General features: G+C 36.8%; 1 protein-coding gene across 1 annotated transcript in view; it reads right to left on the reverse strand.

The window, feature by feature from the left end:
• Window positions 1–14,822: 14,822 nt before the first annotated feature.
• The window catches only part of MALRD1 (MAM and LDL receptor class A domain containing 1), a 232,774-nt gene continuing 219,895 nt past the window's right edge, over window positions 14,823–27,701 (reverse strand). The window contains exons 36-40 of the mRNA XM_053963779.1: window positions 26,309–26,385; window positions 26,126–26,216; window positions 17,687–17,762; window positions 15,967–16,023; window positions 14,823–15,241 (exon numbers count right to left, since the gene is read on the reverse strand). Of these exons, the coding sequence (XP_053819754.1) occupies window positions 15,140–15,241; window positions 15,967–16,023; window positions 17,687–17,762; window positions 26,126–26,216; window positions 26,309–26,385 (403 nt within the window). The 3' untranslated portion in view covers window positions 14,823–15,139. The remainder of the gene's footprint in view (window positions 15,242–15,966; window positions 16,024–17,686; window positions 17,763–26,125; window positions 26,217–26,308; window positions 26,386–27,701) is intronic.

A 27,701-nucleotide genomic window follows, 5' to 3' on the forward strand; every position in this document is an offset into this window, starting at 1 on the left:
TCTGATAATGGGAAAGGCACAGACAAGTGTACATTGTGTTGTCTGGGTTCTCATTTCCAGATGGCAGGATGCTTTCACAGGCTACTTGTTATTTATTCAAGCAATACTTGCATCTTTAAGTTTCAAATCTTTGGGAGGAAAAGTAAATTCTTTGTCATTTATTGCTACTATGCTAAATCTTTATTCAGCTGCACCTACTGATGACATTAACTGAGGACATCAGTTTGATTAACCATGAGAACCCAGGGGAAGTGCTGTCTTACTGGTTTGTGGTTTTCAGCAGGCACTGGACTCAAAGGAGCCAAAGCAAAGCACTGTGTTCACCGTTCACCCTGTGGCATGTTTGGTCCCCAGCACATGGTCAGCTCCATCAGGACCTGCAACCACTTGAAAACAGGAGGCAAAGCTTGTCAATCACAAACCTGGAACCAGTGGGCTGGAGCAATTCCCTGTGGACTCACAGGCAGTGTCCCAGTGGAGCAGGATATGCAATGAGTGAGGCACTGCTCTGGGGAGGTGTGGGGGAAGTCACCAACCAAGTCTCCCTATAAAGTAAGCAAAGTAAGCCAGTTCCACAGGAAGGTTCTTTCCACCAGGCAGCACACTCAGGAGAAGCAAGCAAGCCTTGTGGTGAGAAGTCTCGAGGGGAAAGGAGGATCTGCCTTCCCAGAGCCTTCTAGCCCTAGCCAAATTGTTCATTTTGAATTCATGGCATGGAAGTCCCTTCCTAGAGCTGATTTTGGATAACAAAGTAACTTCCTTCAAATCCCTGTTGGGGAGTGGGTCTTGATGTCTGATCCTTGCTTCTGAAAGACGTTTCTTCAGGTGATGAAGTAGGTTTCTTTCAAGGGGCTAGTAATGAAATTACATGAGAGATAAGACCCAGAAATCAACATTCCTATGTAGCAATCTCTTGCCTCTAATTGTCTGGCAGTGAACCTCACATTTACTCTAAAAATATGTGTTTTCAAGAGAATTTGTGGAGAGTGTATATAGCTTGCCCTTGCCTATGTACTTTCCTGGAAAATGTGTAGATATGGGGTTAACAGCTGTTTTGTTTTACCTCTCACTCCTTCCCACCAGAAGAGTAATGTAGTCCAGGAATCCACATCTCACCATTCTGAGACAAATGCATGAACCAGCAGGTAATTTTCCTGCCCATATTTGTGAACACACATGTTGGCAATGTTTCATCCTTCTACAAGGGGAAGTTCAGCATGAGCTGGTCACCAGATGGGTGCAGGGAGACTAAAGTTTTCACAGGTCTCAGGCAGGATATTTGGCTTCACATGCCTGGATAAAGTGGTCTGAATTATTATGTTGCACTGCATAAAACCTAAATCCTTACAGCTGGAGAAGGGAGGGAGATCCAGACTTGTACTCTGCAGTTCCCACATTTACACTGAACCTCAACTACTGACTGCCCACCCAATAGTTTCATTATGGATCAGCCATTTAATAAGGATATCCTAATGTTAGGGGCCATATAAGTCCTTTAAATCATTATGAAAAATTTAAAAATTAAGGTAGAATATCTAATTTTTTCTCCAAACTCCCTGACAGAGTGCAGGGATCACAGTATGCTACCCAGGGAGAATACCTGCATGGATATCTGTCAGTTCCAGGAATTATTAATTCTTATTTCCACCTATAAAACTAAAAAAAGGCTTAGCAAAAATGTAGTATTGTTTTCAAACCTGAAGAAGATTTAGCTTCTTTTGTAGCTGGGCATTTCTCTTTTTTGCTAGTTGAATAGTATCACATTTTCTTTTAGTGAGGGGAAAAGGAGAAAATCATGGATCATGCTGGGGCTGTAGCTGTTCTCATTTCCCTTGCTCTGGGGTCCCTCTCTATGCTGGTCTTGCTGTAAGCAGTACCCCCATGTAAGCACTCTGCTTCTTCCTCTGGTGGGAGCAGAGACTCAGCAGTTTGCAGGGAGTGGCTCTGGGGCTATGTTAAGAGATTTGTGTGCACAGGGGCTAGAGGTGGTTATGGGGAAGGAAAAGAGGGAAAGGAAGGACGGGGATTTTTGAGACCAGTGATTGGGCAAGAGGAGTCCTTTGGAGAAGCTGAAGAGCAGCATTTGAGTTCTTAGGTTCCACAAGGCATGCAAGGACACAACTCAGGTAGTCCATTCTGACTCCCACATGCAAGGTGCAGACGAGGTGCACACCAAGTGATGGGGGCTGCTGGTTGAAATGAAGAGGTTTAGGGATGTGAGCTGGATGAAGGTGAGGGTAACTGTTGTGACAAAAGAAAAAAAACTACTCAGTCATTAAACAGTTAAGAACAGCTGCTTTACCTACTCAGACCTTTAGTGCTTAAGGCAGTTAAAAAGTAAATCACAGCAATGAAATTTAAGGATGTATTCCGGTAATGCTCAAGCAAATAACTTCAGCAGATGCTTAAAAGTTATATCACTTTGAACAGAACTAGTCTGAGATGTGTCATTTACTGTAGTTCCATTTCTAGCTTCATATGTAAAACTTAACTTGTGCTTCTCACCATTTCATGGCAATTAAAGAGAAGCTGATAGGCACTCCAGCTTTTAGGGGATTTAGTAAGACCAGCTAATATCAATTACTGCTTAGGAAAAGCTAGTTTCATATAAGAACAGAATTTTGTTTTTCTGAGAATGCATATTAGTATTTTAGTAGTCTTATTATATAACATCTTTTGATGCAAAATTAATCCCACCTAAGAGTATCTATGATCATTCACATTCCTTAGTCACATTCCTTAATAACCAAACAACTGTGGCCATGGCTTGTCTTACATGGTTTGTGTAATCTTGACTTTGATGGCACTGCACTGGAATAGCAGACATGACTAAAATGAAGAAAAAGTTATATTTTGCTGTAATGTGATCAGAGGAATGCCTGCTAAGGCATTTCACTGGCATCCTTGTATTAGCTTTAGAACCAGTATACCTGCTCTTTTTTTGATCAATCACAATCATATTGTACAGAAGTAGAAACTGGACTACTGAATGTGTAATTCTATGTTTCACATAACTTCAAGGTCTATTTTTACTGTTTTTTAAGGATTGCTATTAATGTTTAACAGCAACAATGCACAGCTTTACTTTCCATTGAAAAATAATGTCATTAAAAAAAGATCAATTTTATTTAAAGATTAATTACTTTAAAGAACTACTAGTCAAACTGATTTTTTAAAATTAGGCTACTCTTAAAATTCAATTTAACACACACCCAAAAATACAATATAAATATTATATAATAGTATAAGATTTTTATAGCATTTATAAATAATGCATAAAATATATAAACAAGAACAGAATATAGTAATATATTATGCATGTATAAAAATTAAAATATATTTACAATTTAGATTGTGAGGATATTGTTAAAGCAATTAATTTCACAAGGAGTTGTTAAATATATAAAGATAGAATATATCCTAAAAAAAACAGTGCCTAAATTTTTCTTCTAGACGAGATATCTCTAGCAGTAGTGATGGCTTTCTAATTATTTTTAAACTTATTCATGATTGTTAAGGTCAAGAGTTCCTAATGTGCCACACACTGTCCTTCAACATGGCTCAGATCAAATATTTTGGGCATTTCCTTTGGGCAGTTTGCCATTGTTCTATTGGATTGGAAGTTACAGCGATTTGAATGGTATGTCTTTTAATCTTTTTTTTTTTTCCCCTTAGCTATTGAAAGCAAGTATTGTTGTATCTGTACTGCAGCTGAAGCAATTTTGCAATTGAAAACTTGCATGTTTGTTTTCTGCTTACACAATAATCTATTTTGATCCAGGGTTCTGTTGACTGTTGCATAAAGTAGCAAGTGCTATCACCCAAAAAAAGTACAGCTTTAAGAGACTAGTAATACTTCTCTGTTATCTTGAAAAGGCTGTCTGTGTGATTTATATTGCTGGCAGTGTATTAAATGTGTCATGTGGGTGTCAGAGAAGTACAAAACAACTTCTGTTTTACAGGCTCCTCCTGTAAGTCTGTTCTTGGGTCCTCCTTAACATATTTACTTTTTTAGCATAATATAAATGGAAACATGGCGTGAAGTACTTTTGCAGTGAACTTTAAATCTGTAGTTAATAATTTCCTAATATAAAGTCATAGCAATATGCACTCACTATTCACATATTATTAAGATCAGGATGTGTCATGAAACTTGAAGCTATGTAAATAAAAATGCTTAAATGAAAAAGAATTTCTCCTTAGTGGGCTACTCCTTTTCTTTCCTCAAATGTTTCTTGAGGAATTTTAATTCACTACTTAAAGCACTCATTAAGCAAATTTTTACATTGTATGGTATTGTCAGTCTCTGGAACACTGTTGGTCCTTTGGGCATATTTTCAAACAGATTAGGCCATTTTAATAGACTGAAGCCAAAACCAGAACCATCTGTCCCCATTCCTGTGCTGCAAACCATGTCTCTCCCAAAAGTAAGCAAGCAACCAATCAATCTTTTATTTTACTGCCTTCATTTGTCCACCAAGTCATCTGGGCCTTTCTAATGGCAACCTTATTTGAGGTGTACATCCAAAAAAGAGCGAATTAGGGCATTCCTGATGAGTAAACCACAAAATACAGAGATACAAGTAATTTTCCTTCATGTGAACTATGGCCTTTTTATTCAGGAAAGAAGAATCTGCTAACAATACCATTTCAGACAGGGTACAACTTTTCTTTCTAAATTAAAACTTACAGGGCATTTGAGTGTACACAGTTAAAAAAACCCCAAACAAATAGACAAATAAAATTCCACATATTTTGTCATTCTGAAGAAGATAACACTTTCAGAAGCCATATTGATAAACTATTAATATGTCTTTGAAAATTATTCAGAATTGTAAATATTTCATTCTGTTAGGTTCTTGCCATTGGAGAAACAGAAGTTCTATAGTCAGTAATTCTGGTACTTGCACACCAAGTATGCATCCAGTTTCCAAAACTGTTTTTTTTTTCCCATTCTCCAGATTCCCATACAGATTCACAGACCACAGAGGATATTTGGAGTTGAAAGGGACCCACAAGTTTCATTGAGTCCTACTCCTAAGTGAACAGCCCACACTGCTGGTGCTACCAAGGGTCTTTCAATGGATTCAGACTCTTCAAACTTCATTGAGGTGACTGTGTTGGTTTTACTCGGCCTGGTTTTTGGTAGCAGGAGGCCACACAGGTAGTTTCTGTGAGAAGTTGCTGGAAGCTTCTACCATGCCCAGCAGAGCCAATCCCTGATGGCTCTGAAGCTGGCCAAAGCTGGGCCAATCAGAAGTGTTGATAATGCCTCTGTGATGACATATTTAAGAAGAAAATAAAAACAAAGGAGGTACAGTTTTTTTCCTATCCAGAGAAGAGGAGGAGGTGAGAACATGAGGGAAACAACAGGGAGACACCAAGGTCAGTGGAGAAGAAGGGGGAGGAGGTGCTCCAGGTGGCAGAGCCAAGATTCCTCTGCAGGCCATGGTGAGGACCACGGTGAAGCAGCTGTTCCCCTGCACCCATGGGGATCCATGGGGAATGCAGAGATCCACCTGCAGCCCATGGGGGAGGTGCCCATGCCAGAGTGGGTGGATGCCTGGAGAAGGTTGTGATCCAGTGAGAGAGCTGGTGGAGAGAGGGGCCCTTGCTTCCAGGCTGGAGCACCCTGTCCTTGGAGGACTGCATCCTGTGGAAAGAGTGACCCATGCCACAGCAGCTTTGGGAGGACTGTGTGCCCGTGGGAGGGACTCGCACTGCAGCAGTTCTGGGAGGACTGCTGCTCATGAGAAAAACCCTGTGTGATGAACTGACCAAAACCCACGTCTGCACGCGTTGGTGGTGGAAGGAGGGAGGGGTTGGTGGAAGAAAAGGTGTTTTAAGGGCTTATTTTACTTCTCATTATCCTCCTCTGATTCTGTTAGTAATGAATTCACCTTGTACCTTTAAGATGAGCCTGTTTTGCCCTTGCAGTGTTTTCTCCCAGTTCTTCTCTCAGCTCATGAAATCTTCATTAAATTTTTCTCTCGCCTCTGCCCAGCTGTGTCACGGGAGAGTGAGCGAATGGCTTATGGGTGCCTGGCATTTGGCCAGCATCAAACCACAACAGTGGCTTTGAAGCCTAAGATTTTCTCTGACTAGAAGAATTAAAAGTTAGGTCTAATCCTGTTATCTAAGCATGGCTGTTTTACTGGCAACTGGGGCAGTCTCTGTGCTGGTGCAAAATTCTAGGGTAACCAGTTGACAATCAAAGTGAGAGATGGGCTCCAGAACCATGCCACTTAGAAAAGTAAGTATATAGCTCTTATTACAAATTCATACTGAAACAACAAAAATTTAACACCAAACTTGTCTATCTTAATGTAATATGGTTACTTTGTTGTGTATCAAATGGAAGAGCATTAATTGTCCGCAATGAACTGTCCCTCTCCACCACGCGGCTTGCATTCCTTCCCAGGGCAGTATTTACTCAAGCAACAGGCAGGGCACAGCACTTACCACAGCAGATAGCGTAGGGTGATGGAGGAAAACAGCAACACTTCAAATGTCTGTGTCAGTATGATTTAGGTACAGATGTTTCACCACAGTTTGGAACTATCTGAAAATTATTTGATCTAATGATGCAAGTTTGTTCCATGAGAAATGACAATGAAACAAAGACAAAGCAAATTACTTAAAACACTGAAATTAATATCCCCAAAGTTAAGAGTTTCAATCCATATTTTGGCTATTAAATAAGAGTTTCTGAGTGTGCCTGGAATTTCTTGAGGTCTCAGGACTGCAGTTCCTATTGACCTCAATAAGATTTATAGGCAATTGAAACTCTTGAAAATCTAGTGACATTATTCATGATAATCAATGTAATAGTACCTGAGGACCAAGAAAGCCTTGAGGAATTTGCAATGCAATATATAAGATAACGACAGTATAGAAGGTAAGTGTAATTTAACCAGCATGATTGAAACAAGTTTCCTATTTGATCAAAACTGCATTTCCCTTCCCTGTAGAAAAGAGAGTAAGTGAAGGGTTGAATGACCAGTGAGAGAATATAAGATGATAAAAAAGCATATATAAAGTTTGAAAATCTGAAAAAAATGGAAATAAAGAGCCTATTGGCACAAGAAAAGAAAAGTTCAGCCAAAAGCAAAGACCATTCTCTGAAGATGCAGAGGTTCAGAGATATACATGTTTTGCTTGCCTTTCCTCTTGGCAGCTACTGTATGTGTTTGTATATGGATGTATGATTAATTTGTGTCAGGTTAAAGTATATAATGCAAGATTAACTTAGTTTTAAATAACAAATATGTGCAACTTGATTAATCAGTTCCATGCTAAAAGAAATCAAAGCTATCCATGCAACCTCCTCAGTGAGAGATTTTATGTTTTCTTTTGTAAGACTAAATAACCATATTTGTAGAGTGCTCAGCACAGGAAAAACGTGGACTTACTGGGGACAGTCCAGAGGAGTGCCATAAAAATGATTAGAGTGATGTATTACCTCTCCCATGAGAAAAGCTGAAAGAATTGGGGTTGTTCAACCTAGAGAAGAGCAGGCTCTGTGGAGACCTTTTGAGCTGTTCAGTATGTAAAGTATAAGAAAGATGGGGACAAACCTTTTAGTGACCCCTGTAGCAATAGGACAAGGGATAATGGTTTTAAACGAAAAGAGGATAGAGTTAGATTGGACATAAGGAAGACATTTTTTTAACATTAAGGTGGTAAAACACTGGCACAGGATGTCCAGAGGGATGGGCAATACCCCAACCCTGGAAACATTCAAGACCAGATTGGATGAAGCTCTGAGCAATGTGATTTAGTTGTCCCTGCTCCTTACAGCGGGGTTGGAATAGATGATCTTCAAAGGTCTCTATCAAACCAAACCATTCTGTGATTCTATGATTTTATCTTTTTTCATTTGAGATAAAAAACTGTACAACAACCTGAGATCTGTGTATGGTATGCACTGGGTATGCACTTACATTTCACTTTCATTTCCAGAAAGCTTTTCAGGAGTGGATGAGGTAGTGAGTTTAATTGCTGTCTATAGTAGGATGACAAGCTAAATATAAGGAGTGAGCCCACGTGTCTACTTATAGGCAATATTTTGTGAAATTTTCCTTGGTGATTTTTTTTCTAGAATTCCCACTGGTATTGCAAAACAAAAGATTTGGTCAATATTTTCTTTTCAGGTAAATGCCTGAAGAATTTTCTTAGAATTATTTGAAGTGAACTTAGGGGAGTATGTTAGCTTACTCTTTGATTTGTGTCTGTAAGTAGGAAATGGGTCATTAATAGAATAGAAATATGAACATATTCAACATATTAGGTATTCAGGAATAGAAATATGTTCATATTTCTATTCCTAAATACCTAATATGTTGAATATTTACTGATGTTAATTCTCTCTCTTGCTTCTCATCATTCTACCCCACACATAATTGAAGACAGTTTTGTTGAACTGTATAGGATTTTCTTGTATCTACTTAGTAGAAAAGTTAAACATAGTCATACAAACAGGAAAATAAACTGACACTGAATCCAAATGTTCTTTTCAATGGTTCCTTTCAAATCTTTTGACTATGAGAAACTGATCTTCAAGAGAAAATTCACACAGATAGTAAATTAGGCAGATTTTAGAGTAGTTTAAAGTAGCATTTAATGGTTGGCTAAACTGCAGAACCAACATTTCTTAGGATTGCCTTGACTGGTTAACATATGCAAAGGAAGTTTCATGTGTTACCAGAAATTTCAGCCTGAGCATCCATCCTTTGGCCACTGCATTTTCTCAAGGATATCCAGAGAAACCTCCTGCAGACTAAGACAGATAAACAGGAACTGCAAAGTAATTTAATCTTTATCTTCTGGATATTCTAAATTGGTGTAGGAGTATATATCTAGGAGTTTACTCCTAGGAGTATATTCTTTTATCCTTTTGTTTGGCTCTGTGTCAGTAGGAATTTTACATATAAGCTCAAGGTAGCACATAACCCTGAGAGTCCTACTTACCTCTTCAATTTGTTACTTGAATTATCACATTGTTACAATGAATACAGACCCTTTTTACAAAAATATGTAAATCATTATTAATTCCATGCCAACAATTCACATGAATCACATTGAATACTTTTAACTACTAAAGTAGCTGTAATACACAGTTGCATTGGAGACCAATTGTAATATAGTGCTTATTAATGTCCACTTCTGGCCAACATGTCCAAGTGAATACCAAATAGATTACTACAACTCTAGACATAGCATGTTTCTGATGTAGCTATATGTTGGTGCTCAATTGTAGTCTAAGCCTTGAATATCAAAATCATAATAATGTCAACTAAAGCTTTACAAATTCACATACCATAGGTATTGTAAAAACTTGTCACAGAGTGATACTGTTTTATAACCTGAATAAAGTGGTTGAGAAAAAGAAAAATTAGTCACTTGAAGAAGTAGGACTCAAAATTAAAGACTAAGATAACGAAGAAAATGAAAACAGCTTTCTTTTTAAAAAGTTACTTATTATTATCGCTAAATTATTTAGGCTTAACATCCTGAACTTTCAAAATATGCAGAAAAAATTAAAGCACTAGATTATCAGGGGCTTTTTGTTCTCCACAGCTCTATGCTAATCATTGGGCTGAGTGTGAACTGACTTTTTCCTCCTGCTATGAGCAACCGAAGTCTTTGTTCTGAGAATGATCACATAATTACACAGAAGATTAAAGAATTCCCATGAATAATTTGTGCTCATTTCTCCCTGTTAAACCCATTTAACCCAGTTGAGCATGCCTTGCTGACTTGCTTCAGAGACTCACATTTTCATTAGAAAAGTAGAATATTCACCCTCCCCTGTTGCTGATAACTTTTTCTGGATTACCTTGTTGCCTAACATTTCCCTGAACAATTTGGCATTGTTCATAAATAAATTATAAAAGTAAAAATTAACTCCTTTTATGAAAACATGGCAAAGAAAAGGTAAATCTTTAAAAATTCATTGAGTTATCAGAATGGAAAATTCCTTCTAGTAGTTGGAATCAATGTTGGAAGATGTATTTTAGCTTGTGGTCCATGGAGGGCCAGAGGACTGAAAGAAATTCATTGTCACATCACAAGCTACTCTAGTTTACCTCTACCCCAATTTTCACCACCTGAACACTAAGTCAAGTTTTATGTTCCTGTATCTATACTGAACGCTATATTGCTTTTTGGCTGTATTAAGATGGGGGCAAAAAAGAAGTAGTTTTATAATAAAACAGTAAATATGCTGTAAATTCCTGGTGTGTTTAAAGTAGTGTTCTGATCTATTTCCCTGTCCCCCTCTGAGATTCACATTTGAGTATTGTAATAAAAATAAAATGCAAGCCCACCAAGACTAATATGCTCTACAGTTTACCGTATCTTAGTAGTCTACTAACCTGTAGAAAAGTGCACCTCTTCTTTGTAAGCCTTTTTTTTTTTTTTTTTTGAGCTTGAAATTTATCCCTAAGAATGATTATAGCTGCAGATGATAAATTAAAATTCAGATATGAATATTAACTTGCCTGACATTTGTGAAGGTCTGTGGTTGGCTGCTGCAGGAGCATGCACATTATGGCTACCCTTCTGGTCAGCTGCATCCCTGCTTTCAAATAAAAAGGGACTACAATAAAAAGGCATCTACAGCTGATAAAGTGGTAACACTTCAGGAACAGTTCAGAATGATGTTACTATGTTCTTACTATTGTATTTCCTTCATTTGCTGCACTTTGTACTTCATCCTCACACAAATGGAGAGCAATTTCCTGTTCACTAGTCTTAGTAACTGACTGGTACCTCGGAGAATAAATTACTTCATTTAAGTTCCCAGCAGAGGAGGAATACTGTTCCATGTCAGGTGCCAGAGTTCTCACATGCTGTAATCTACGTGAAGCAATACAGCCCACAGTAGATTTTTCTGCTTAGATGCTTAGGAACTTCCACTTTTGTTCTCATATGAATTCTTCCCACCCCTTCTCCCTCTCTTCCCACACACAAACTGAAAATGAAAAACAGAGGGTGTCGGGTTTTGACAGATGCTTTTCTGCAAGTCATATGTATTTATTAAGCTCTTTCTGTCTAAATTGTACAGAGAGGTTTGGAAAATGATTGTGTATTAGATGGCATTTCTGGGCACACTTGTAAGGAAGATTTTCCAGTGAAAATCTTCCTATTACATACACACATTAATGAAATTTTAAGTTAATTAAAACAGTGGGATTCATATTATTAAATCTGGACATCTCCATGACAGGAGATGACAGATCTAGTCTGTCTTTACAGGCAACAGGAAGAATTAAATGACGAGCTGCTAGAATTCAATGTACTGCATTCTAGGGTAGGCATCTACCTGAGAACAAGATTAATTTAAACCCTGCCAACTTGATGGCTACAAAAAGTGGACATTTTTTGTAGCTTCAGTGTTTATATATGGCGGCATGTCTGATCAAGATGCAGTGGATCAGATCAAAGCTCTAAGTAATCCAAGAGCCTATCTCCAGCTATGTGAGATGAAGAAACAGGTAATGAAAAGTCAAAAGCTGCACTTGAGGCCTCAGCCACAGCTGAGCAAATAACGAAGGAACTGTAAGGGGGAGCTGAGGAGACCTTTGGCGTCAGAATGATCTCAAGCAGACACATGCATGGCACAGGCTGGAGACAATGGGGGTAATGATGTCAAGTGGAGCTGGGTGCCACCAACACCATGGAAAAGTATGACTACAGGAAGATTTAGGTCCAAAAGGAGTTCTAGATGCCACCTAACCCATCCTCTAGATACAAACCATAATACCTTCAAAACTAGATGTGGCTGATCAGTTTTACCATTGCGTAGTCATCAGGCTGCTGCAGGTGAAACAGGGAAAGTATGAGAGAAAGTCACCATCAGCAAACACCTGGACTATACCCATGGGCATATCCACTGGAATGACCAGCAGATGCAGGAAAACATGGAGGCATGGGGCAACCATGCAAAAACATGGATACAGCTGCACCAGTGCAGCCACCGAACCCAAAGGGGAACTCTGAAAAGGGCTTGAGCCCCTCAGTATTGGCAAGGAGAAAAATTCACAGCCACATGTTGTACTTCAGGTTTCGCAAACAGAAGATCCTGCTCCCCTTCAACACCTCTTCCAAAACTGTAAAGCAGTAGCCAGTGGCAGATGTCGAAGCAAGTATTGGAACAAGCTGCAAATTCAGTGATCCTTTCTGATACAAGACCTGGCCATCTGTGTATGAAACATAATTGTTGATATGTACCATAAATAAATCTTGGTTTGAAATGAAAAGTAGCCAAATCTGAGATATGGATGCTTATATTCTTTATGATTGTGAGACCTCGGAAGCAAAACAACTGTGAGAAGACCATATAGACCACACTGAAAGTGGTATTGGGTTTTGTCAAAAGTTTGTCTTGTAGTATATTTTTGCTGTTACCTTGGATCATTGATGTATAAACATATTTAAATTAGACTAAGTATAGTATTCATTGTCTGTATAGAGTACCCATCTTCTAATTTTTCCCAGAAAACAGGTCATTTGGAAACAAATAATTTTTATTATATAAAGTTTGTGACAATATCAGCATAAGCTTACAGAGGATATTTAGTCAGGGGATATTATAAATTGGAAGAAGAAATCTATGTTAAAAAAATATAACAATATCTTATCCTGGATATTTATATCCTGTGTATTTCCTTTAGATTTGTTCTTTAGATTTTGAAATTGAAACTGTGGAAAGGATGACTGAGAATATGAATTCTATGAATTTGGTTTGAAGTATTGAAAAATTTCAGAAAATGAAATAAAAAGTTTTTTATCTTAAAAATTTCAGTCTGAGGATGTTAGTCAGATGAAAAAATAACCATATATTGAATATAATTAAATCTCTTATTTTTCATGCAATAAGAAGAGAAAAAAATATTAAAGTTCTGGAAGATTAAAAGTCTGAATTTCAGCACTTTCTTTGTAAGCATTCTGTCATTAATAAAAATTGAAAATTATTTTCATAAAAGACCTACCTTGTTTCAGAGATTATCTGGAAGAGTCACAGTTTTCTCAGAAGATAATTACTGGTGAGTAATATGATGTTCCATGAGTTCATTTACAACAATTCTTTATAATCATCTGCTTTTATTTGGGACATTAAAATATGAATACCATAAACAGTAAAATAAATGGTTTTCTTTTCATAAGGGAGAATGTGATAAAATTCTTCCATTGTTAATTTTATCCTTTTCATTACTGCAAGTTTTTACAGATACACATAACATGACACAATGAATGGAGATTTAAGAACTATAGCATAACCAGCATTTTAGTGTTTAATGAAATTCTGCAAGTAGTGCTAGTCTATTCCAGAATAAATAGAGAATTTGAGTACATTGGCTTGACCATGTAAGGATGTTCAATGCCTGTTTATAACACAGAGATCAGTCATCTTACAGAGATTAATCAAAATTAATTCAGGAGCTGGAGACACTTGGCACTTTCCAGAACCAAATATGTTCTCTGTGTCTCAACCTAACAGGTACAAGTTTAATTAAAAAATTCTATGTTTCAGTCACACTAAACTTGTTTCAAAAAGAAAACAGCATGTGTCATCACATTTTCTTATTTAAAACCTTAATGAATAACATTTGGTAACTTTCAACTAGATGGCATTAAGGTAAGTGTGTATATGAGTGCAGCAGAGAGGCACTTATGAGCATATTGCTGGAAAGGTATGGGGACAATGATGGGCAAACAGCACTCCTTGCTATTCCTAGTACCCATGAAACAACATGCCAGTCAGACAAAAAAAAAAAAAAAAAAAAAAAGTTAAAAAATAGTTTTGTGGCCCCAGGTAGAAAGCTGCATAGATATATAGAAAGATATATAGATATATAGAAAGATATAGGTTATGGTTATTCTACGAAGAAAAAATGAAAGAAAACAAAACACCAAACCCAAACCAAGAAGCCCTGTGCATGATGGAATGAAGGCAGGCACCAGTATGCTTTTCTGTCTGGAGTCTCAAAAGTCTAATAAATGTCAAGCAATTCTGCTTTCCCTGAATAAAGGTATTAACAGAGATACCATCTACACTGCAGATGTCTGTTTTTATGCAATTTGTAGGAGTTTAGTAACTTTCAGACTTGCCAATGGGTTTAAAATTAAGCAGGCTGTAGAAATGCAGTAAAGGAGAAAACACAAGCACAGCAGGAACACTTAAGCCTTCAAGCTAAAAATGACGATTGTGTAAAGCAAGTGGGTATTATGGAAGATGACATTTTGTCAGGTTATTTAAAGTGTAAACACTGCTACGAGCTGTGCCTGGTACCACAGAGGATGACAGCTGAAATCACAAGGCACTCCAGAATTCTTCCCCAATATCTTTCTCATGGAGGCATGGGCTGGCATAAGTTTTAGCTGTGTGGGAGGCCAACCTATTCAGCAGAAATATGGTTTCCTGAACATGCCAGTTTCCACCCTCTGTCAACCACTAAGCTAAATTTATCAGGAGCACTGTGGTCAGAACTACAGAACTGTAGAGCTGACCAGAGGGAAATTTGGTCAGATACAACTACCAAGGTTAATAATGAAAATATTTTTTAAAAATAAGTGTATATACTGGTGTGTCACATAGATAAATCACATGCTGAGCCAATATTCAAATATATGATTCATGACCACTCTTCATTTAGTTTGATATGTTTCCAATTTTATAAAGGCTTTTCTTTTGCTTCTGCATCTTGGAACACTAAATGAGTCAGTTAAAATCCCTTTCCAATGCAAAATTACAGAAATATTTAAGTCATAATTTCTCAAATAATGGACATAAAAATATGATTCCCAAGCATAAAGAATCTGGATTGGATTAAACATTTTATTAACATACTGGAATTTGAACTGTATGAATGTAAAATGAATTCATAGTTATAATTATCAATCTCTTTCAGCACCAACAGGAATGACAGAAGACTATATATAATTATAGTTTACTTATGTATGGATTCCATTTTTAATATAAGTTTACTTTCTGAATGTAATTGTTTTAATAAGAGTTATTCTGTGATGAGTTATTAATTCATATTGCAAATACTACAGTATCATGACACACTTCCAGATTTTATAACAAATCTTTAGGCAAAGAGTTACAATCACTATTGATCCTGCATTGTGTTTAAGTTTTCAAGGAGCTACATAATTTCTCCATGTCTTCTGCTGCTACACGATAGAGAGGATTTGGAAAAGAAGTATCATTCACATTTTCATTAAATGGATACTAAAAGAAAAAAGATAGAATGAAATTTAAAATCCAATGATTATATTATTTTCTTAAAATGCACATATAAATGGCTATAGATTCATTATGGAAGTAACATTTGAAAGAGAACTATAAAATCTTGAAATATTTTTAGACCAGACTTTCAGCTGGATAAAGTTAGCATAGTTCCACCAGAGCAATTACCTACCACATGTACTTGATCAAGTAATTTAACCTACTTCTGCATCTGTTTCCACCTTTTTTCCCCTTGTCTCCAGAGCCCTTGCTCCAATATACATTTAATATTATTTTAGGCAATCTGTGTACAATAGTGTAATTGCAGTGGGTCACTAATTTTGGTACATTATATTGTAATTTCCTTTTATTCAAGGAAATGTTTATAATTTCCTAGATTGAAAAATGTATGAGAAAATAGATAATATGAACCCTTCAGGTAAGGATTTCAGGCATTCTAAACATTTTCTTCAGCATCTGCCCAGACTGAAACTTTCTGAATTAGTGTATGGTGTAACAAGTAGATATGAAGAGCAACACTACTAGAATTGTTATTATGAGGTCCTTGCCAACCAGTTCAGCCCTGGTCATCTCTCTCAGATTTCCAGAGGTGCTAACAGTACAAGTAGCAGTAAACCATTGACTTTAAGTGACATTTTCCCCTTTCCTCTGCAAATTAATTTCCTTTACTAGTCCAACATGCATCCTAGAAATATATTATTACATACCTCATGCCATGGAGAAACACTGATTTGAACAGCAGATGAGATAGGATACCTAGGAGACTATAAAAAGAAAACAAACTGCTTCAGAATATTTTTAGTGAGCTGAAAGTAATATATTCTGCCATGTGGTGCCTGGGTAACACACGCTATGGAACCAAAATTACGAGGCAGTATCATGAGCAAGAGTAGAGCTATGCTAAGCCCACATGATTTTAGTGTTCAGGAAGGTTCAGAACTGTTCTTTATGAAGCTCAGAGACTCCCACAAGGGCATAACTGGTGAGTATTCAGCTGGAGACAAGAGCTTTTGCACACATTTTGTCATCTCTTTTGATTGATAATACACCATTCAGATTTAAGTCTCATCAGACTTTGAGAAAACTCATAATGCCTGTTTTCTTTTAAAAAGAATAAGTGTAAACATGTATTTTCCCAGTCTTAGAGAAAATAGAGGAAGTTCTGGTACATGGCTGGACTTCAATCACAATGCCTGGGGCTGTCTTCCATGAAAATGTCTCTCCTGACTCTGTGCTTCTGTTTTTCAACTTGCTATTAAATGAAGCCTGTCACAAATCTATTTTAACTAAAATAAAAATGTCCTGATGAATTGGACATGATTGTGATGGGAATATTTCCAACTTGGAGCTCTCACAAACGCTAACCTATAAGTGAATTCATTTGATCTTATGTCTCTAAAATCAGGTATAAGGACCTTTTTACAGAAAGTAAATGGCATGTCATAGTTAATCTTATTCAAAGGTGCCATGGAATCTTTATTATTGACTGTGCAAAGGACAAGGAAGTTTTATTTTCTATTTCAAATCAAGCCTGGCTCTTTCAATGCTAATAAGTGTAGTATCAAAATGAGGGCAGGATGGATATTTAAATTTTTTTTTTTTCTTTTTTCCTTTTTATTCCAAGGTTCTTTGTCTATATTATTTTCAATTATAAACAAAATATCAGAGATACCTGCATTTTAATTAAATAATTTATTTCTTGTTAAATATAAGATAAGAATTTTAGTTACCATTCTAATTTGATAATTAAATCTTGCCTTTAATTATTTTTCTGCAATATGTGCACTTTTATATACATATTTTATTCAAAAATTTCTTTGTTATTCTATCAGTCTCTTAATTCTGATCAGCAAATGGTACTAGGGAAATGTGTGGCCAATTGCTTGTTTAGTGTCAAGGTGAATTTTACAGTGATGAGAATTGTGATGTACATTTAAGGTACTGGGGAGGACTAAAAACTTTTTTATTCAAGTTAAATGAGTGTGCAAAGGCAACTTGGTTGCCGAATCATGCATTTTGTGTTTTTATTGTTGTTGACATGTTTCTTTTGTTGTGTGTTTGCTTTGTTGGATGGTTTTTCTTGGGTTTTTTTTTTGTTTGTTTAATTTCCAGATACAAAAGGAGACGAGTCCCAGTGAGTTTATTCTTATCTATATGTGGGTAAATATTTAATCCAAAACACTTTTTTTTCCTCCAAATCATCAGCCTATAGTCCTGATAATAATAAACACTGAGATGTTGTCAAAACTGAGCTGATTTCAACTATTACTATGTTTTGAAAATGCACTGGAACTGATCTGAATATTGAGTCAATTTTTAATTCTCACTTCTTTTATTAAATACCATTCACTCAGGGATTGCATTCTTTTAATGGAAAACTATTTGAGGACTACCTCACGTTTTTCTGAACATATAGAGGCAGCTTACCTTTACGTTCCCAGATGAACTAAGGTCTTTGTACAATGGATTGGCAAATGAAGAAATAGCAGTTACTTGCACTTTCCTTGGGAAGTCAAACCAAGAAAAAAAGGAACAAAAACCATCATATCATACAGGTCATCAAAGAACCAAACAGATTAAAGTTCAAAAGAATTGAGTCCAAAAAATAGGTAGCTAAATATATTTACAACTGAGCTCTTCTGAAATTAATGAAATTAAACCAACATTCTGGATAAATAATGTCTAGGTTAAAATAATAATTTTTCATCTGTTTCTTCTAAATTATATATACTTCTGGATGTGCACAGTACTATTTAGTATTTATAAAATGCAGGTATAATGCTATACATTACATAAAACATGAGATTACCTCAAAAGCTGCATTCCTATAATTTCTTTGCATGCGATGAGATCATATTCTTCCTATTTTTTGCTATCACACTGACAATTCCATAATTAACATAGTCTTAGGCTTCAAGTTCAAGAGCACCGTAGTGCTCTTTTAATTATTATAAGTACTCCACTCTTCCAATTAATTGGGAAAGAACTTGCATTTTGGGTCAAAATCATCAGCATCAGTTTTAAAGCTATACAAGCTACCCATACCTTTTGCTAGAAAACCAGGAATAATCACTTGAGGTATTGAAATGCAAATTTTTCATTAATTAACATAATGCCTTAAACAATTTATAATAGGTTATTAGGACAAATATTGCTATTTATGGATCTCATATCCATTACCTCATCTGGAGGTTTAAAGGTATGCTTTCTTGATAGAGGTCTTCCCATGTCCCATTTCTTTCTGGAAGCACTTATGACCTGTGCAGTTAATCATATTTATTCTGCAAAAGCAGAATGGGCATGGAACATGCTGCCTATATCTAATTTTTTTCCCATATAGATGACTAGTTGTTAATATTCCACGTTGTTTGAAATCACAGAATCATGGACTCCATTTATGTAGGAAGAGAACTCCAAGATCGCTGAGTCCAACTTTTGACTGATCACCACCTTGTCAGCTGGACTAAGTGCCATGTCCAGCCCCTTCCACCTCCAGGTTTGGTGACTCCATCTCCATTGGCACTCTGTGCCAATGCTCAACAACCCTTTTGGTGAAGGAATTCTTCCTGACGTCCAGCCCGAAGTCCCCTAGCACAGCTTAAGGCCACGTCCTCTTGTCATGTCACTTGTTCCTCAGAGAAGGGACTCACCCCCACCTGGCCACAACCTCCTACCTCAGGTAGTTAGAGATAGCAGTAAGGTCAACCCTCCTTTTCTCTTTTCAGGCAAAACACTTCCTGCTCCCTCAGTTGCTCTTCAAAGGACTTAATCTCTAGACCCTTTACCAGCTTTGTTGCTCTGGACTCTCTCCAGCACCTCAATGTCTTTGTTGTAGTGAGAGGCCCAGAATCATCAAATCTGTGCCAATACTACATAAAAAGCAACAGAGGTATTAGTTAAAATTACTGAAGAATGAAGCAGAAGCTAATCTTTGCTTCTGAAGTGATGCATTTAGTTTTTTTGGGTTTTATCCAAAGTTTGTGTGGCTAGAAATCTGCATGTACAGCATTCTAAGACAAAAATTTTCCCTAAAGCTTCCCATCAATCTTGATGATGAAGAAATAAATTTTGTTGTATTATAAAGTGTGTCTGTTCCAAAGCTGCTCCTACAACTGGTTGAAGCTGTGTCACCCTAGAATGTGCTAGACAGGCTCTGTGTTACTGGGGTAGGCAGGACAGAGAGGACACGAGCACAGCCCATAGAGATGTCGGGAAGGGAAGTTGTTCCTCAGTGGGAACCACAGAGGAGACACATTGAATGGTTTCTGTTGCAAATAGCCAAAACCAGAATGGCTACTTGGGAGGAAGACACAAGTAAGGCACAGAAATATTCTACCTTATGAATTAAATCAGTGCAAGAAACTAAGTTTGGATTTTAGACCAAACCAGACATGTCTTCATAAAATTTTTCACAAGACTGTCAGAAAGTAATTGCTTCTAACGCCAGTCTCATAATTTATTATGATTACCTGACACAACAATGGGGAGAGCTGAATATTTGAACCTGTTAATTTTTTCATTTGATCGAATATTAACTGTAATAAATCATGATATTCTGATTTAGTTTGCTTAGTGAAGCAATGACAAATTATTTATATGCTTACCAAGTGTATATTTGCATCCGATTGTCCTGAATGAAGTCCAGAAAATGTGTACAAAATTTATTTTTTACTCTAAAATGAAAGCATGGCTCACAAAATCGAAGGCCAGAAGCAAACTCAGATGAGAAGATTTTAAGGAGTTTGGCTCTGCTTCTAAACTAGTGCCCAAAGGGCCAGACTTGCATGCCTTAATTTTGGTGCCTCATTTAGACATCACAAACCAAGTGTATGGCCTAAAAGCAGGATACAGAATTAAGCAAATCACTTCTCCTTAGAGTCAGTCAAGACACTTCCAAAGGGCAACACAGGTCACACAATTCTCAGTGTGAACCACCCTTGCTGTGCCAGTAGCAAATGGTAAGGATAGGGATTGGTCTGATTCTCTTTCATCACTCCATTAAACTTGACCAGCTTGTGCAAGACATACACACAGCTTATTTGGGCAAGAACATGCTGAGTACTTAGGTCTGTCCTGAGGGCGGGAGGGTGCTGAACACAGATCTCCGGCTTCCTCTGTAAGGAGGAGAACTAACCAGAAGGATACTGGGCCAAACTGTGGGTGCCAAACAGAGTGCTGGCCAAGTTCTTCAACGTGTTTTTGGTTGCTGTGCTTAGTGCTGAAATTGGTCCTGTCTATGTCTTAAGCAATAAAATTGAGTCCAGCAGATTTCAGGTGTTCTCCCACTCTAGATCTGAATCATGAAGAGCATATGTATTGGTCACTGAATCTTAGGGATAATGGGAATTTTATGGCCCAAAATATGGGCACTGCTTGAATTTATGCACCAGAAACTTAGATGGAAAATGAACTTTCTCAATTTCTCTCCTGTTCTCATGAACATTTTTGTCAAAATTCAAAAGTCACCTTGAATATACTACCTTATGTAACTTAGGCTACACATACATACACCATATATAAACACATAGATGCATACATATGAATATGTTTTTATAAACTAATATATGGTTACCCCTGTTTGTGAATACAGCAAGCAATTCTTTCTAAGGGATACCAATAGATAGTCTTCAAATTTCTAAAATATTTTCAAATTACTTAAAAGGCCTTAAATAATTTGTAAGAGAAAATTTAATCACATGTTTACGTAAGTGCTGTAATCTGTCAATTGGATGAGGTAGTAACTGCAGTAAAAAAAGTTTAAAAATAGTTAAAAAAAAAGTAAAAAAATACTCAAATATGTGTAAGGTAGTTTAGAGAGAACTGGGTTTTCTAATATAACCAGAAATACCACAATAGGAAAGGAGAGAATTAATCATCTTAGGTTGAGGTCACATTAGGCATAGCCTTACTAAGCTCATCTGCATTCTTTAGTAGCAAGAACTACTGCCTTGTCAGAGGTTTCTCCGCTACAATTTCACAAAGATAGGAAGAATTTTATGCTCCACAAAATACCCATCAGTGTATAAACAGACTGCTGAATAACAGCATTCTTGTTAATGGAAAATTAAAGTATCTAGATTTCATTTTTTGGATGCAAGAGCTCATAATTTTGTGCTTTTCAATATACCTTTAAAAGAAAAAAAAATCTTTCATATAGAACACGGATTCTTAGGAAATACAATACTGGAGGAATGCTTATTGGCTGATCCATAACAACAATGACAAAGTCTTGGTCGACCAAAGATTTAATTACAATTGAGCTACTAATTAAAATAATCCCTTAAAAGACTTTTTATAGGTGTGCTAAAGCTGCAGTTCTTAACAGAAACTAAAACTCAAGATCTTAATTTCCAAAGCATGTTTAAAATCTTTTCAACTAAATTTAGGTTTGATGAAGTAGGCTATATTTTGCACATCCCATAAAAGAAATAGGAGGAATGATGCAAGGAGAGAAGACTTTCCAAAAGCTGCATCTAAAATAATGTACAGGTCACTTGGATGTTTGATTCATCTGTTAATATGCTGTATGGGTTTCCTAAGTAACTAAAAGGTACTTGTACCTTTTGAGACACTTTGGGGAAGTAATTTTTCTTTTATTAAATCACTCCTTTGCAACTTTCATCTTTGTGATCTTGAAGGCTACAGCTACAGAGACTGGCTGTGCTTCAGTGTGTTTCCTCGTGTTTCTGTGCAGTCGGTGATCATCAGATGAACATTTCAGAAGAACGGAAAACTTCTGACTATAGCACTCATCCTTCATAACAACAGTACTCTACAGCAGAATGAATGGATTTGGATAGCAGCATTAGACTAGTACAAAAATTCCCAAACAACATTTATGGCTAGTGCTTCCAAATTTTGGTTTACTTTTTCCCATAAAACTGAACATTTTTCTCCCATTATACATGAACTGTATCTGTCTCTGTTCCAGTTCACAAGCTGAAAACGATTCACTAAATGTCATTATACTGTCATTCTGTTTATCTCTTTGGGATATAGGAACAGAGGGACAGCCAGCAATGACCTCTGGCAGCCCCTCAGATCTGTTTGGAGAGCTTCCCTTGGAATACACTACCCATTCCTTCACACCAGACCTCCAGAAGGGTATGGTCTAATTGCAGAAAGCCTGGCAACAGAAACTGGAAATCATCATAATTTTAAGTAAACCTTAACTATAGAGAAAGACAAAAGCACTGAGCTTGTTTACCCTGAAGAAAGCAGCCTGTAAGGAGGCATGACAACTGCCTTCAAGAACAGAAAAAGCTTTCTGCAAGGAGGAAGGGAGTGATCTGTTATTGTCCACGGTGAATAGGAATGAAGTTAAATGATAAACAGACATATCAGCAGTTGGAAAATAACTTTCTAACAGCAAATTTCTTTCTACCCAAGGTACCAATATAGCCCGAGGATGCCATCAAATTCATGTTGCTAGAGGTTTTTAAATGTGAACTCAGGAGTGATACAATTGAGTCTGTGATGTGGCAGGATGAAAAATGGCCTCTGTGGGCCCTTTCTTCACATGATTTTCTATAATTTTAAAATGCTTTCTCATAACACCTCAGTTTTTCACTCTTTCACTTGTGTGGCAAGATACATTGTTATATACTTTGGAAAATTTGATGTTCTGTGTTCATTAAAATTGACAGGGCTGATAATAGCTGTGGTTACATTGGCCTTGCAACAGATGGCACAGTTCAGGAACAGGAAAGAAACAAACTGAAATTATCCAGGGACATTGACTGATTTGGAGGCAATAGTAAAAAGGCATAGCATGGCTGGACAGAACGACACTCACTTTTCATACTCTCATGTTTCAAATTACAATGAAGCATTAGAAGGCAGCTGCAAAAAAATGGAAGCTAAAATGAAGCTTTGCTTCTATTTGGTCAATGAGGACAGATGGCACTGATAGAGTGGAGCAACTGGCAGCCTTCCCTTCTGGATTAGGGAACATCATCTCTATAGTGCAAACAGGAATGATAGAAACTCCCAAGCTTCTCTGATTTGGGGCTTCTGTACAAAAGTTTCACATATCCCCAGCTGGGGACTGGGAAGTATCTGACATATCTGAATGCTGTCATGGTAATGAAGTATGCGGCTGCCAAGCCATGTAAAGCTGCTTTTGTCCATTAGGAATTAAACTTACATGATGACTTCCAGTAACTCCCACTCAGTAACAGGAGTGTTTAGAGCCTGCAGATCAGAAATTAAATTCAGAAAAGGAGAAGGACATAGAAAAGGGGAAGCGGGACATTCATTCTGGGTTGAAAAGGAGAAGGAGATAGAAAAGGGGAAGTGGCACATCCATTCTGGGTTGAAAGGAAGTGTTAAGGCACTATTAATGTTTCCAGAGAAGAAGAAGAGGGACAAACGTGACTTAAGTTCTCACTGCTGTTAGTGACAAATTTCTAGCTGGCAATCACCTGAGGGGTACCCAGCCTACCCCTACTGCCTCCTACCTGGTTTTCTGATGAAAAAAAAATAGTTCTGTTGGACTCTTAAGCTTCTCTAGCTCTTGTGCATATTCCTATACTATTTGCCTTGAGACTTAGATGGACCTACACAACATTTCAAGATATCATGGGAGCTATCACCTACAACTCCTAATGTGCCTCTGGAGAACCGTCTGCCAGTGCCTGCATGGGTGGGTCTATACAGTAAAGCAAGGGGACACTAACAGAAATTACATAAAAATATCTGGCAAAAGAATTTATCAAAATGTAGTAAATATGGCCTCAAGCATGTGAAAGCTTCCCTAGAGTGACTCTAGTGCCTAATGACTTTAAGAAAACAAAATGGCTCAGGAGGCTAAAAGCAGACACAAGTGAAAATTAACTGCAGGAAAGTATCATTTATGGGCCAGTAAAATCCTCTTATTCATCAAATCCCTTAAAAAAAAACAGGAGTAAAATCTCACACCTCTGTGTGGTGCTGTCACGTTGTGCATTTTACGGACTTATGCAAACACAAGTCACTTCTTATTATAAAGCCTTATCCTAAAGATCCGAACTTCAGTACGTTAACATTGGCTGCATTTTGACTAGTCACTTCTGATTACTGATTAAGCAGTTTAGGAATAACTTGCCTTAATTTACTACTATGTTTCCACTTGTGATTTTTGTATACCAAATCATGGTAGGCACTAGGTAGTTGAAGAGGAAGAGCCTGGGTGAGCTTATCTTCTCAAATTCAAAGTTTCAGATTTCATTGTTTTCACAATTTCAAACAAATTGCCATTTATTAGCCAGATTATTTCTTAGCAAGATGCCTATAAAACATTTTAACTTACATGTTAAGTCGACTGTGATTAAAAACAAGGAAAATAAAAAAATTTGTTTGTAGCATGGGTAAAATGATTTGACAATCTCAGTTTCTAATAGACAAAATTTGGTAGTCCCAAAAATTTCCATCATCATAACTTACCTTTCTGGAAGCTTTAATGAAATCAATCAAGACCAGAATAAGCTTTGTTTTGTAAGCTTGTCTAATCCTCTCTTTCACAGCTCTGATTCTCTGCATATCAGGGTTGTGGTATACTCTTAGAGCCATACTAAGATCCTCATTCACCCCTGTTTTATACCTAATAGGACCATAGCATCACATTGCAACAGGGTACAAAAAAGACTACTTTTTTTTTTTTTTTTTTTTTTTTTAGCATAAGTAATTACAAGAACACAAAAAATATTCCTTAAATTTAGATTTATGGGTAAAAGAGATGTGAATGGCTGTGCAGTAACCTTTGAGTAGACATTTATGAAAGAAAAATGTAGAGGGAGTGTTGAGTGAGAGCACAGAAGTGCTCTCACTCAATATTTTTAAAATAAAAAAAAATCAAACATTTTTTGAGAAATTAAACTCTTTTTTTCATGGATAACTATAGAAATCACAAAAAAAATGCAGCAGCTCTTCCAATGCAAGTAATCTTGCACTTCCGAAGTTCTTTTCTATATGTGTGCCTTAGCAGGTTGTATTAATGTGAATGAATTAAATCTTAAAAGCCCCATAAAATCAGATAAGGAAATGTTATTCCTGCTTTAAGAAGAGGAAGGAGATGTAAGGAAAGCAGGTGAAGCTATACACTCAATTAACAGAAGCACAACCAATAAGGGTTTCTGCTTCAACATTTTGTTCTGTGTCCATAGACAGCTCTACCTGCCAGGGGAGCATGCAGATATAGGAGACATGTCAGCAGCAATAATGTCAGGACAGGAGTCTGCACAGTTTAGTAGATACTTTGGGAGATAACAACATCCCCAAAGAGAGGAAAGTCTATAGTAGAGAACAAGTTTAAAGGAAAAGAGACAGCTTTGAAATGAATTCTGGAGAAGAAAATGAAGGGCAAGGAAAATCTAACAACACAAAAATGGACAAGGAAATGTGCAACAGGAATTGCTGAAAGGGAGGAAGGGACAGTGCTAGGTACTTGATGGCGGAGAAGGATCTAGCAGAATAAGTTGAGAGATAAGCAGAGAAGCAATACGGAGGTTAGAGTAAAATAAACAGTTAGGGAGGAGAGAAAAAGCAGAGATTATCACAGGGATGACAGTAAGGACTTGTAAATATATCTGTGAAATACTGAAATGTCAGTTGAAGGCAAATCCTAAAACCCTCTAAATTTTATAATTTAAGAATACTCATAAAATGCCACAATCAAAACATTCTAGGCAAGCAAGCCATTGCCCATTGTTTCCAGACTGGGGTCCACTAAGGTCAGCTTTTGTTGCAAAGTTACGTTTTCTGCTTAGTGTTTCATATGAAGACAGACTGTGGGGAGATTCAAAAGCTGAAACCAATGAGCCTGGGCAGTTGGCCATTGCTCTGTGCCACATTTGTGTCTGCTATATGCAAAATAAAAGTTTTACTTACGTTTCTGGCACTTTCTTCTTCAAAAGAAAATACAAGGCAGCAGCTGTAATTTTAATCAGTAAGAAACCGATACCCAATCCAATCCAAATATCTGCAAAATCAAAGCAATCAAAGACAGAAGTAAGTAAAATGAAAGACTCAAAGAATTAATTGAAAGATATTACTTTCTTTTTACAGACCTACCATTTTGTTGGAGATTTGGAGGCTGAAGAGGCTTAGCACTTATGTGGCAACGGTTTCCTTTCCATCCTTTTTCACATCTGTGAATAAAACAAGAATTTTGGAAGGGAGGAGAAAGAATCATAAACAGTGATGAGCGCAGAGGAAATACCAAAGTTTTGAGCACTTTTGCCAGTGACTAAAGCTTATCCAGGAATCACAAAAAGCAGCATCAAAGTTAATATAATGGAATTTAAGTGAGAGATACACAAAGCAAAGTAAGAAGAGATAAAAAAATAAAACTAAGTTCAAAGATTCGAATTGGCTTCCTTTTCCATAATGCCATCATATTGTTTCTCACAGCAAAGGAAATTTGATGAATTTCCATGTATCCCCCATGTGAGGGTAAAATACATTTCTGAGTTGAGGGACTGGGACCCTAATATAGAGAAAGACACACAATTAGAATATGAGAAAGACATTTTTCTCTCGTCCCCTAATTTGCCTCTCTTGTTTTTCTTTTCTTTCTTTATTTTTTTTTTTTTAACGATACCTCTCCAACAAATACCTTGTCAAAACCAAAGCTACACTTGACTGCAGCCATGTAAAATTATTCCAAGATTTCTGTTTGGTAAAATTCAGTCTTGATTTGAAGTGACCAAAATATAAAATATCTGACACAACCTTTGATGTATTGATTTATACTTGTTGCTTAATGGTTAATCCCATTCAACAAAAAGGTCTGTATCATTTGTCATTTTAATTTGCATCAATTAAGTTTTTGTCTACTTGCTTTTATTGTGGTTTTCTGTCTCCATCAGAACGAAGGGACCCGGGACACCTAGGTGAGGGTCAGCTGCCTTTGCTGAGACACATGCAATTTGGGGAATCTCAAAATGGCTGCAGCATAAAGGGTCGTCTGGGGGATGGACACATACTGACATCTTAATTTCAGGCACCCCACATGGTGTTTGAACCCCATCCTGAGTGTAGTGATGGAATGACTTCTACCAGCTTTCCAATTATATGCATGGCTGGTGATTTATGAGCTTCATAAATTTCAAAATTTTTTAGCAGGGAGTATCAGAAAGAAGTGATGGTAGTAGTCCAGTTTCAGTCCTACTATTGTCAAATGTATGGAAAATTCATTTCACCTATGTTTTCTTTTTTTATAGTTTCATAAACTATTAATGTGGGCTGAATGCATATTGAGATGCTTTCTAACTCTAACATTGCGATTTTTTTCCATAGTCAACATTTTTTAAGATGTAAATTTGAAATTGTAATTTCTTCTCCTTAAATATACAGTATGAAACCTTACATGTGCACAATTAAATCTTTACAGTAATGTTCTTTAATTTGAACATGTGAGAGAGAACTTCATGCTATTTGCCATAGTTTAGCACAAGGTTTTGCC

This window comes from Vidua chalybeata, chromosome 1 (genome assembly GCF_026979565.1).
Source record: "Vidua chalybeata isolate OUT-0048 chromosome 1, bVidCha1 merged haplotype, whole genome shotgun sequence".
In the NCBI taxonomy this organism is placed as follows: Eukaryota; Metazoa; Chordata; class Aves; order Passeriformes; family Viduidae; genus Vidua; species Vidua chalybeata.